Genomic DNA, 13,915 nt, shown 5'->3' with positions numbered 1-13,915 from the left:
AATGCATCTGGAATAATTTGGCATGTCTCCAAAGCATGGAAGTATGAAGGGAAACAGTTTAATTAGGATAAGCTAAGAGAACTGTTTGACTGTGTAATCAGAAATCACTGTACCAAAACTGAAACTGTAGTTTACAGGTTGCATTTGCCTTCTGTTTTCAGCAAATGGCAGTGAGGTTCATATTAGCAATGTGCGCTATGAAGATACAGGAGCATACACTTGTATCGCGAAAAATGAAGCAGGAGTGGATGAAGACATTTCTTCTCTTTTTGTGGAAGATTCTGCCAGAAAGACCCGTATGTATTGAATACACACACACACACACACACACACACACACACCGCACACACACACACCATACTCAACTTTACAAGTAAGTTTTTTCAAAAACAAAGGCATCAGAAAATGCTGTGAAATGAGCAATGCATAAAAGAAAAAACAAGCAAACAAAAGCAGTTTTCATATGTAGGAAGGCTGGAATTCTTGAAATATTAAAAGGAGATTTAAGGATTAAATACAAGATTGTGAAATTTTCAATACGACAACTAAAATGATTTTGTTTCTTTGGCAAGTGTACATAAGATGTGTTGGGTCCTGTCCTCCCATTTGCTCATATAGGAAATTAAATCCTTTGCAAAATCCTTCTCCCAAATGATTTGGAATTCAAAGTCCTATAATATAGCCAAGGAGCATTCTATAGTTTTAATACATCAATCATTCTTTTTCTTGAAGTTGCATGGTAGTCATGACCCAATGGCTGTACATCAGCCCTTCTTTGCAGCAGTCAGAGAAGTAAGCCACCTTGAGACACCCATTGTCCCAGCACCAACACCACACCATGGGCTATTCTCCATTTATAGCTAGAAATCCTCTGTCATTGCTGTACATGTCTCCTCATTGTTTCATGAAGTTTTAACAAAAATGTACTGTCCTTTTTAAAAATTAGTACTTAGTGAAAGGGATATGGTGGCCTGGGATGCTAAAGATGGATTTTTGGTTACAGCTGAATTATTTAGAACTCAAAGTATTCTTGTAGCATTTATCAAGTGAGCTCTCTATAGGCAAACACTCAGACATTTTCTTCCCCTGGTACACATGTGCCACGGATGGCTGTTTTGGGATTGGGTCTGGATATACTTGGAATGGCTATTCTCATTGTTCCAAAGTCTTGCACCTGTCTGTACCTCCTATCAGTCTAAGTTTTTTCAGGGATCCTTATATTTTGAGGACCATTTACATGTGCAATTCTCTGAACCCAGTTTTTGGACGAGGTTAAAATATTGTCCCAGGAATCTTCTTATTCCTCTTTCAATCAGTGAGTGCATGTAGATATGAGTGGATCCAATGAGGAAGCTGGGTCTTACCCAGGCCCTGACTACTGGTATATCTGTATCTATATTTCATCTGGCTAGGACAGCCCTCATTATAAGCATACTTAAATATAAAATTCTTAAGGTGGAAAAAGAGAAAAGAAAACTGGGTTTAATGACCTAGATAACGACCACCATAGTTTCTTTACCTCAATTTGCAATTCATTTCCTGTTAAAAATTAATTTTGGGGGACAAGTAATTGAAAACTTTAGTTTTCCTTGTCTTTTATGGTGGTGCTGATGAGACAGATTTTATTTTCAACTCTGTATTTTAATTTTCTTTTAATATTGGTCATGTAGTTTTCAATATATTTCTCTATTACAAAATTGAAACACCTAGCTATAGCTTCTTTAATCAATGAATCACTATCTACCAGCATGTATATTTGAGAAACACTTTACTGGAAGATTTCATATAATTTTGTCATATAAATGTGTTAGTTTAATCATAAGCTGTTTATGAAATCATGTTTTCAGTTTATTTTACTTATCACCTTAAACACTTACAGGTCAAAATAATGCATTTTATTTATTTATTTATTTATTTATGTATGTATTTATTTTTGGCTGCGTTGTGTCTTCGTTGCTGTGCACGGGCTTTGTCTAGTTGCGGTGAGCGGGTGCTACTCTTCGTTGCGGTGCGAGGGCTTCTCCTTGCAGTGGCTTCTCTTGTTGTGGAGCACGGGCGCTAGGCCCTCAGGCTCAGTAGTTGTGGCTTGCGGGCTCTAGAGCACAGGCTCAGTAGTTGTGGCTCACGGGCCTAGTTGCTCTGCGGCATGTGGGATCTTCCCAGACCAGGGCTTGAACCCATGTCACCTGCATTGGCAGGCGGATTCTTAACCACTGAGCCACCAGGGAAGTCCGAAAGACATTTTGTTAGCAATATGCTGTTAAAATCAGAAATACTAGTTTTATAAGACATAGCACTGCAGGTCTTACTACATCTATAGTTATAGAACTTTCAAAGCCATCTTATAAGAAACAATACAAATGAAAGATTTGGAGACTTTTGTTTTCTAACTCTGGAAGTGAAATATGTATAGGTATTAATTATACATTCAAATCATGTGACATTTTGAAGGATAAAGAGTGAAAACTAACAGATTTTATTTTTTTAATTAATTAATGAATTTCGAAAAGGTACTTAACATAAGGTTAGGCCTCTTAACATAAGGATACCCGCTTAACCCTCTTAAAGTTTTAAGTATACAATATTGTATTGTTAACTACAGGACTAAGTTGCACAGCAGAGCTCTAAAATTTGTTTATCTTACATAACTACAACATTATAACCATTGAACAACTCTTCATGTCTCCCTTCTCCCCTTCCCCTGACAATCACCTTGTATTTTCTACTTTTATGATTTTGACTCTTTTAGATACCTCATTTAACTATAATTACACAATATTTCTCCTTCTCTGACTCGCTTGTTTCAATGAGCATAACATCTTCCAGGTCCATCCATGTTGTTCCTTCTTTGTAAGACCGAATAATATTATATTGTATGAATACACAAAAATTTCTTTATCCATTGATATGTTAATAGATATTTGGGTTGTTTCCATATCTTGGCTGTTGTGAATAATGCTGCAATTAACATGTGAGTGCAGCTATCTCTTTGATCCTGGTTTCAATTCTTTTGGAAATACACCCACAAATGGGATTGCTATGTTATATGATAGTTCTATTTTTAGCTTCCATAATGTTTTCCATAGTGGCTACACCATTTTACATGCTCACAAACAATGTGCAAAAGTTCCAGTTTCTCCATATCCTTGCCAAAACTTTTATCTTTTGTTATTTTGATAATAGATGTTCTAACCGGTATGAAGATAATATCTCATTGGGGTTTTGATTTGTATCCCTGATGATTAGTGATATAGAAAAAATTTTCATATGTCCATTGGCGATTTGTATGGCTTTGGAGAAATGTCTATTCAACTCCTTTGCCCATTTTTAAGTTGGGTTATTTTTTGCTATTGAGTTATTGGAGTTCCCTTTTTTTGAAAATTAAATGCTTATCAGATATAAAGCATGAACATATTTTCTCCCATTCCATAGGTAGTTTTTTTCACTCTGCTGATTGTTTCTTTTGCTGTACAGAAACTTTTAAATTTGATACATTCTAACTTGGCTATTTTTGCTTTTGCTAATTGTGCTTTTGAGAAAATTATAGGCCAATGTCCCTTATGAACATAGGTACAAAATTCCTCAACAAGATATTAATGAACTGAATCCAGTGGCACATTAAAAAGAACATACACCATGATCAAATGGGATTTATCCCTGGGATTCAAGGATGGTTCAACATAAGGAGATCAGTACATGTGACTTGCACATTGACAGACTACAGGATAAAAATCACTTGATCATCCAGTAGACGCAAATAAAACATTTGAAACACCTTTTAATGATAAAAATACTTTGACAACACCCTTTTACAATAAAAATGCTCAACAAACTAGGTGTGGAAAGAATTTATGCCAACATAATTAAGGCCATATATTTTTAAGCCCACAGCTAACACCATACTCAGTGGTTAAAAGCTGAGGAAAAACTTTCCGCCTAAGATCAGGAACAAGACAAGGATACACACTCATACTTCTGTTCTACATAATATTGGAAGTCCTAGCCATAACAATTAGGCAAGGGTAAGAAATAAAAAGCATCCAAATCCGAAGAAGAAAAATTGTCTCTGCAGATGACATGATCTCATATAGAGAGAACTCTAAAGATGCCACAAAATAAACCTGTTAGAACTAATACACATATTCAGCAAAGTTGCAGGGTACAAAATCAACATATGAAAATCAGTTGTGTTTCTATACATTAACAATGTATATCTGAGAGGCAATTAAGAAAGAAATTCCATTTACAAATGCATCAAAAAGAATAACATACCTAGGAATAAATTTGACCAAAGAGGTGAAAGACCTGTACACTGAAAACTATAAGAAATTGATTAAAGAAACTGAACAAAACACAAATAAATGGAGAGATATTCTGATATTCTGTGCTTGTAGATTGGAAGAATGAATACTCTTAAAATGTCAATACTAACCAAAGGAGTCTCTGATCCAATTCTATTTCCATCAAAATCTCAGTGGCATTTTACAGAAATAGAAAAAATTCCTAAAATTCATATGAAACAACAAAAGATCCAGAATAACTGCAAAAATCTTGGAAAAGAAGAGCAAAGCTGGAGAAATTATACTTCCTGATTTCAAAATATATTTTAAAACTATAGTAATTAAAACAGTATGATATTTACATAAAGACAGGCGTGTAGACCAATGGGACAGAAAAGAGATCTCAGAAATAAATCCACACATATGCAGTCAACTAATCTTTGACAAGGGCTCCAGAATACATGTTTGCCAAAGGATAGTCTTTTCAAAAAATGGTGCTGGGAAACTGAGTGTCCACACATAGAAGAATGAAACTGAACTTCCCATCTTTTACCATATAAAAGAATCAACTCAAAATAGTTAAAGACTTAGGTATAAACCTGAAAATGTAAACCTCTTATAAGAAAACATAAGGGAAAACTTCATGACATTGTTTTTGGCAAAAAAAAAAAAAAAAAAAAAAAAAAAAAAATGGATTTTAGTTGTAACCCAGAAGTCTCAAGCACCACTAATTCATGTTTATATTCTACTATTTTGTAGGCATGTAAATACAGTTTCTTTGCAATAACAAATTTACCTCTCATTTAAATAAACAACTTTAACTTTTTTGGGGGGGGGCACCTCGTGCAGCTTGGGGGATCTTAGTTCCCCACACAGGGATAGAACCTGGGCCCCTTCAGTGAAAATGCCAAGTCCTAACCACTGGACTGCCAGGGAATTCGCTAAACTAATTTAATTTTTGTTAAATTTGTTTTCCACAAATTTGCGACACCATTATTAAGAACATATCATATATATAGTTGTTAATGTGAAAATAGACATTTTTAGAAACAAACATACATACTTAAAACCAGAATAAAGCTAAATAAGTAAACTGAGTAGAATATTAGTAGTGATAAAAGAGAATGAACTGAAAATGTGAGACTGTCTAGTTGAAGGCAGTTTTCCTTGGGATGTTTCCTAGCACTCAATACATTGTCAGAATTCTGTATAACAATACCAAAATCAGGTGGACAGCACATCAGGGGAAACTACAGCCTATTGTAAGTCCTAAAATAAGAATTGCTCTGGGTTCTCTTCTAGTAATTCCATGGAAAAAGACTAATAATATTAATTATGCAAGTCACATTTGTATTTTGACAGATATTCTCAAAAAGCCAGAGAAAAGAGTCACAGACCCATCAATGATGACTTCACTCTTCTTATTTGCACATATTAAAAATTACTGACTTATCAAAATAATTTCAGAGGTCTTTTTTCCTTTTAGTTGTGTTAGGATACAACATACAGTTGACCCCCTTGAACAATGTAGTGTTTAGGAGGTCCAACCGCCCTTGCAGTTGATAATCTGAGTAGGACTTTACAGTCTGTCCTATGTGTCTGTGGTTCTATATCCATGGATTAAACCAATGGTGGATCGTGTAGTATTGTAATATATATTTATTGAAAATGATCCCTGTATAAGTGAACCCGCACAATTCAAACGCATGTTGTTCTAGTGTCAACTGTATATTTAAAAAGCAGATTGGTCTAACAGAAGAGCATGAACTTTGGAGTAAGACATGAGTTAGAATAATTTCTCCACCACATAATAGTCCTGTGATTTGGAGCTACTAGTTAGCCCCTCTGAGCTTTAATGTCCTTATCTGTAATACAGTATAAATACTAACTCACTAAGGGTTTTCTATGCAGATACTGTAAAGCACTCACCATAATGCTAGACATTATGCTGATTCTTACTAATTTTCTGAAAATAATTACTTCTTGCTAGAAACATTGACAAAAATCATTTTTAATAAGACTGGAAAATCTAGTAATTGTTAGAAATCAGCGTTTCCAAAATGAATGATACATATACAGAGATATAGGTATAGAGATAGATGGAGATGGAGATGTGAGTGTATATTGACATCTATAGTATTATATATCCAAACATAAAATATTATATATCTTCATACTAAAAAATTGACTCTGCTGATAAGACTATAATTTTTCCTTTAATGTAGCTATTAAGATATTTTAAATAAAAATATATTTTTTGGCCAGGGTCCACTTTTGCCAGAGTCAAAGCAAAAGCTGCACTTTATTTCCCCTTTACATTGGTCAATTTATATTCCCATTATACTAAAAAATTATTTTGTAAGGTGATTTTCTTCTGTTTTCTTTTTGAAAGATGCAGAGAAGTATTGAATCCCATGTAGACAGCAATAACAAAGGGGAAAGATTTACACCTTTTGGGTCAAGTGACACAACATGGATTTTGTTTGGCTACAGCTTCAGAGTAATCATCCAGCTATTTTCTGTATAATTGAGTTCTGATAGTGGCATCAATCACATTTTTTTCTTATACTATACTTCCCAGCAATATGATACTGTTGAGAGAAAAATTCATGCAAAGCATCACAGGCCAGGGAGCTGATTTTTGTTGTACCTGAATCTTTGAATTGGAAAACCTTGAGTTACAGGTTTGTTGGCAAACCCTACTGGAATTTTTCTCATGTGACAAATTGAACTACAAGAAAGTGCTGCAAAATAATATAATCTCCAGCTATATTAGGCTTAGGGTTTGATAACTAAGATTGAATAGAATGGTATACAGGGAGGATTTAAATGCAAAGAACAGTAGAAATGGGCCCTAGAATGGTGCTTGTAACAGGGAGTAGAAGACAATTTGAAATAATGTGAGGGGATTTTAGGTAGAGGTAAAACATTGTTTATTTGGAAACATCTTGCACATAGCATAAGTACTTAATACACTTCCATTTCCAATGGGAGGCAATTCCCAGATGATAACAATTTATCTTCAGAATTATGGCAAATTAAAAGCAGTGTGGGGCTTCCCTGGTGGCGCAGTGGTTGAGAATCTGCCTGCCAATGCAGGGGACACGGGTTCGAGCCCTGGTCTGGGAAGATCCCACATGCCGCAGAGCAACTAGGCCCGTGAGCCACAACTACTGAGCCTGCGCGTCTGGAGCCTGTGCTCCGCAACAAGAGAGGCCGCGATAATGAGAGGCCCGCGCACCGCGATGAAGAGTGGCCCCCGCTTGCCACAACTAGAGGAAGCCCTCGCACAGAAACGAAGACCCAACACAGCCAAATAAATAAATAAATAAATAAATAATAAAAGCAGTGTGAATGTAGGCTTCTCTGGAAAGCTTTTAAGCCTCTATGCGCATTAAGCCCTGGACACAGGTTTTATGACACCTTGCTGGGATTTTAGTAAAGGATACGTTTAATCTAGCTTCTCACAAATATTGGAATATAATGTTTGAATATGTTAGACTAGTGTATATATATATATTTTTTTTTCTTTTTTTCATTGTCACAGGCAGTATTACGTTGGAAATATTCGGCTATTGCTACATTTCTTACTTTAGAATTAACTTCAATAAATTAACATTGGTTGACTGTTATGAACTAAAATTCATTATGATTCTTTAAATGAGTATTTTAAATGGGTTAGACTCTACAACAAGATTACAAGAATGAACAAACTATATAAATATATAATGTTCATATAAGTTAATAAGTATTATAAAAATATGATGAGTATAATTCACAATACACGGATTTAGAAATATGGTGAAATGTAGCCACTTGTACGTAAATATTTCAAAACATATATGAATGTTTAAGAAGTATTTGCCTACTTTAGAAGTAGAGGAAAGGGTCTTAAAATAGGTTAAAATATGGTATTTTTACATTTAAAGGCAGTTTAAATATATCATCATAAACTTTGGAAATAGAACACATTCTGGTAATATGAACAAGTTAATTAACCTTTCTAGTCTTCATTTACTTTCTATTTTTAAGGGGTAGAGAAAATACTTTGAAAGAGCAATTGTATAGGTTTAATGAGATCATTTACGTAGGATCTTATCAATGTCTACAGAGGCTAGGAAAATAGTATAAACAAAGAATAGCATAGTCTATCAGGTATAGATGGACCCAAATGCACCAGTTATCAATTAATAATCATTTTTATACTCAACCAGTATGAGTGAGGTAGAACAAATAGGAATTTGGAAAATCTATAGTTAAAGATATGGTGTGGACATCATAGCCAGGGTGATATTTTAATCCTGATAGTTATGAGCTAAGTGCTGGAATCAAAAAGAACCAAATAAAGACAGACATTTGAGAAAAATGAAATAAATCAATAAATGAAAATTATCGTTAATTTTCGTTTAACATTCACTGACTATTATTTAATAGACGTACTATACTAAAAACACTTTAAAGCAGAGTGAACAATGCATATTTCTTTTGAAAAACCCAAAAAATTATTTAGTTAATATTTGTCACAGACATTTACATATTAGTAAGCTTATTGTGAAATAAAACACACTTAGAATAATCAGACTCATGTTGAGGTTAATCATGCTTGATAAGCATTTATTATTTTATGAGCTTTCATTATTTATCTTAAATTCTAATATTCAGGCTCTCAATTTGGCCAATGACATCGTCGCATCCTGTGAAGTAACTTGTTCGTAAATCTTTTCATCTGTTGACCCAGAACATGGTGAAATGATCTGCTTTGTGATTTCCATATCTGAAGGTTATATTTTCAAAATAGCATGCTTTGCAATGTCATTAAATAGACCTGTTTCTAACGCATTGCCATTTTTGCCCAATAGTGGAGGCTTGTCTCTCATTTAACAAGGTGCTACGTGATCTGAATATCATCAAATTGACAAGTTTACAACAATCATCAATAATCAGGGATCCCTTGCCTACAAAACAAAATATGACTCTAAGCTTTCTTATTTTGATTTATTTCCTCCATTTTGTCTACAGGACCTTATATACCTTCAGTGGAATATTCCTATATCTCATCTCATATTACACCATGTCAATTTGCCTAATTTTTTTTATGATAGAAATAGGCAAGTAATGATGATATTTTATTTATATTTCTGCAGGCATGCAGACTAAATAAGCTTATATACAGTGACAGTGCTGAGGATAAGGTCTCTAGGAAACTTTCAGAAAATCTATATACTAATATTTTGTTGGTGGTGTTCAGGAGAAAATGTTCGGATTCACTTTGATAATCCATAATTCCAGAGGCATTGCACTTGGTGAGTCCTTTGCAAAATAGCTGTGACAGGTAGCCCCCGATTTTCATAAATTCTATTTATGCCACTTTCTTTTACGAAAGACCTACAAATACATTAGTGTCAGCTTTCGCTAACCAAAAGAAATCCTAAGCGGATCTTCTTTTTTAGTAAGAAAGGTGAAGCGCTAAAATCACGTCCAACCCGCTTTGCAGCAGCCCTATAGAGGTTGGGAGCATCTGAGCTGGAAAACTGGCACAGCCAAGCTCCTTCCCTGGAACCATACTCAGCATCGTCTCAGCATCTCAGCATCAATCCCTCATAGCTGTGAACCGTGTCTGTGAACACCTGTGCTTTACCTCCATTTATTTTGTGCATCCCTTAGCAAGATATGTTCTAAGGTAATTGCTTCTTCACTCTATAATATTTTGGTTTGTGAAAGGTTTCACAGGAATCTTCTACTTTCGGATAGTGGGGAAACCTGTACTTAGGTTCAAGAAGAGGTTAGAATTATCACTCAGTGATTTTCTTAGAGTTCTCTGATATAGGGATTCTGTCAGAAAATGGTGTCAATGTGTGAAGAGTTAATAAAACAAATGTGGTCTTCAAATTCCCAGGCTCCCACGTGAGGGGCTGAAGGGAGGTGCCTTCTTAACATTTTGTGAAATCTAATTGATGCCATACATTTTTATCAACTGTGTACAAAGAGCCCAGATTATACATCTGTGTGCCTATTATCCTCTGTTTGCCCAGATAGCTGGGTTCTGATAAGAACTAATTGTTGTACGAATATGCCAGAAAGAGTGAGTCAGACAGTTTGATTACTGTTTATCTTCCTTATTTGCTTTATTTTCCAACTTTGTGTTCATTTCTATATTTGTGTTACATATGAAATATTACTTTACATTTGAAATGTTATTAAATATGACATTTCTTAAAAGTCACTTTTCTAACTCATGCAGTAAAATTGTGTGCCAGTTTAAATACAGTATCTTTCCCCTAAATTGATCTACTGTCTGTCTAATGCATACCTTTATAAATACTAAACTCTGGTATAAATAATAATAAAACTTTTGGAAACATTCTAACAATAGTACAATTTGAATAGAAAATAAATTATTAGTGAATAAAATATTTGTTTTTGTCTGAAACATATGCTTATAGAAAGTCAAAATGTGTTTCTAGATATAGTTTGGATTCAGAAGACTAAGATTATACCATACAGTAAAGAAAAAAGGTGTGTTATTTTCTAATGTAATTATTATAATGATATTCAAGTAAATACTATATACATACATGTACATATATATATCACATCCAATATTATCTTAATTATGATTATACTAATATTAATATTAGAATATAATTTTAGGGGTATGTTTCAAAGGCAGAATAAACATCAGAAAAAAAAGTATGATTAGATTAAAATTAAGAAGTTCTAATCATAAGAATTTGCCCTCAAGATATTGCCTACCTAAAAAACTAATAAGAACTTAGTATCATAGATTGATCAATAGATAGATAGATAGTTATAGATGAAACAAACCAAAGAAAACTAGGCAGTAGTTTTAAAAAGACTTTTCAGATAGAAGGAAAGATGAAGTGCCAATATATATTATGAAAAGATGTTAATCCTCGTTAGTTTTCAAGGAAACACACTTTATAATCACAGAGAAATGCCATTTTACATCTATCAGAATACCAAAAATTAAAAAGCTACAAAACACCAAGACTTGATGTGATTTGGAAAAATAGGGCTTATTATCCACTGCTAGAGGTAGTGTCAGTTTCACCTCCCTTTGGAAAGCACTTTAACATTATCTGTTTGGATTTGCATATGACTTGGAACACAGCAATCACACATATTAGAGAAATATTGAATTGCCATACATTCAGAAGTTATTTAAGAAGAACCTGCCACGTACTTAATATTTTGCTATAATTTATTTTCATTTTTATTTGTCTTTTAATTACTTCCGTATTTCCATAGTAACTGAACTAACTTAATTTAAATACTTTTTACAATGGCTGTAATTTGATTTATGTAATTTAAATGTGTGTGAAGTTGTTACATTCCCAAGTGCATGAATACTATTTCAAGATTAATCCAAACTTATTTATTTGTTTTCTAATGTCTATTAGAAAAGGGATATATACAAAATTTATAAAATTAAAGAGTTTTCATTGTAAGGCGAACAAAAAATCTACAGGGAACGATAGGTTTGTTCATTTGTGTTTTCACCTATGAAATATTCACTGAGGAAAGAACAAACATGCAAACAAACATGCTGCTAGCATATGGCTAGCACTGAATAAGACAACTCTGTACTTTCAGAAAGACTATAGTTTAATGCAGTTAGAAGTAAAGGACAGCTATAATACATGGTAGAATAACATAATTGTTGTAACAGACATACAAGTCAAGTGGGATAGGATTGCAACCACAGAATCATCAAATTCCAACTGAGTTGCACTGCATAATGTTTATTGAGGTGATGACATTTGAGCTAATATTTGGTGGCTGTAGCGATACCTCTACAGCTGGAGACTTAAAAGTATATCAACTCAGGGAAGAGTCATGAACCCACGTGGTGTGTTTTATTAACTTTGTGTAATATACTCATAAAAAGATTTGCTGGGAATTTGCAATACATGGTGAGAATAAATTATTGGTTAGAACCAGATTAAGGGAGGTGTTGAACTTTGTGAATAGAAAAAGTCAAATGAAGAGTCATTTACATGCTATATTTCTGCAAAGGTAAAAATTCTTTTCTACATAGTCATTATCTAGTGTTTAGATAAATAACACAATAAGCATTTTTTGTTGCGTATCTCATTGTTAATATATAGTAGACATTTGAGTAATTTTTTTTTTTTTTTTTTAACCTGAGCAGGATTGACCAAATTCAAATTGCCAACATGGTATATAAGACCAACAGTCTTTTATGTTGACTATTTAATCTCAAGACAGAATACGTGTTGTGCTGCTGGATACAACCCCTGTGAGCATTCAGTATGAGGTTGGACCGTCTTCCTCTACTCATCTTTTGAAAACTATTTTGCATAATGGCATTTCCCAAAAGATAGTGTTACTTGATTTATCAGCCTATTTGAGCTTCTAAGAAGAAAACGTTCATAAAATATTATTTTTAATAAATAATCATATTAAAATAGTCAAGGACTAAAATTATGTCTTAGGCTGCTTGTGCCTATTAATTTGTATCCATTAAATTAGAGCAAAGCTAACACTGAAAAGACTCTATTTTAATAATAGATAAGAGATAATCTACTGCTGACTTTATGCTTTTGTGGCCCCTGAGCAATGTTTACTTCATACCAATGGGTACAATGTTGGCCAGGACACAATTCTGGCTACAGAAACTAATCTGAAAACAGTTTGTTTGATATATAAATAAGTGGATACTCTGCTCATTAATTTGTTTTTAGAACATTATTATTCTACTCCAAACTATTTGATTAGACTCATATTTTTAACACATGCTTGCTTTATTTTGCTTTTTTTAAATTAATTTTTATTGGAGTGTACTTGCTTTACAATGTTGTGTTAGTTTCCACTGTACAGCAAATTGCTTTCTTAAAATTATTAGAGAAATTAACTCAATTAGAGATATTGATAGAAATAAAATTTTAATGGCTTCAGTATTCTAAGGTACTTGGCACAGTGTCTAGCACATAATAAGGGCTCAGTAAATGTTTCTGATTACTGATACTGTTATCATTCTGCTTCAATAATTTTAGTTTTAATTTTTTCTTAAATATATTGAACAATGGATAAAAATTATGTAAATGGTAAAAATGGGTAAAAGTGAAAAATGCTAGGAATAGGACTATTCAAGAAAGTGTTACAGATTAAATATTTTATATTTGTTTTTAACAGCAAACTATTTTGAGGTTCAGATTTACTTAGGAATTACTCATACCTTTACTAACATGTATCGCAACTGGCGATTTCTTTACTCTTGTATCTTACATAGTCTGTTACTCCTGTGAAGCTAAATTCCCTTCTTGAATCTCCTAGTCACATGAAAAATTGTATGCTCAAGTTGGAAAAAATGCCCTTGGAGCAAACATTTCAGAGTTTTATTCAAATCTGATCATTTTCCTTTGATGTTCTTTCTTGTAGAGTGTGGGAGAGGTAAGTTTCATATGGAATGTTAGTAAAAAATATATATACATATATAGGAGGGAAACCGTTTTTTTTTTTTTTTTAACATCTTTATTGGAGTATAATTGCTTTACAATGGTGTGCTAGTTTCTTCTTTATAACAAAGTGAATCAGCTATGCATATACATATATCCCCATATCTCCTCCCTCTTGGATCTCCCTCCCACCCT

At 33.4% G+C, this 13,915-nt stretch overlaps 1 protein-coding gene across 5 annotated transcripts in view; it reads left to right on the top strand.

Annotated features, from left to right (window-relative positions):
* The window catches only part of FSTL5 (follistatin like 5), a 773,228-nt gene that overhangs the window by 630,248 nt on the left and 129,065 nt on the right, over positions 1–13,915 (top strand). For all 5 annotated transcript variants that reach the window (XM_007184135.3, XM_007184134.2, XM_028167007.2 and 2 more), the window contains one exon: positions 162–296. In XM_007184135.3, the coding sequence (XP_007184197.2) occupies positions 162–296 (135 nt within the window). The remainder of the gene's footprint in view (positions 1–161; positions 297–13,915) is intronic.

This window comes from Balaenoptera acutorostrata, chromosome 5, assembly GCF_949987535.1.
Source record: "Balaenoptera acutorostrata chromosome 5, mBalAcu1.1, whole genome shotgun sequence".
Taxonomy (NCBI): domain Eukaryota; kingdom Metazoa; phylum Chordata; class Mammalia; order Artiodactyla; family Balaenopteridae; genus Balaenoptera; species Balaenoptera acutorostrata.
The sequence above is the reverse complement of the archived record's forward strand: the minus strand, read 5'-3'. Positions and strand labels throughout refer to the sequence as shown.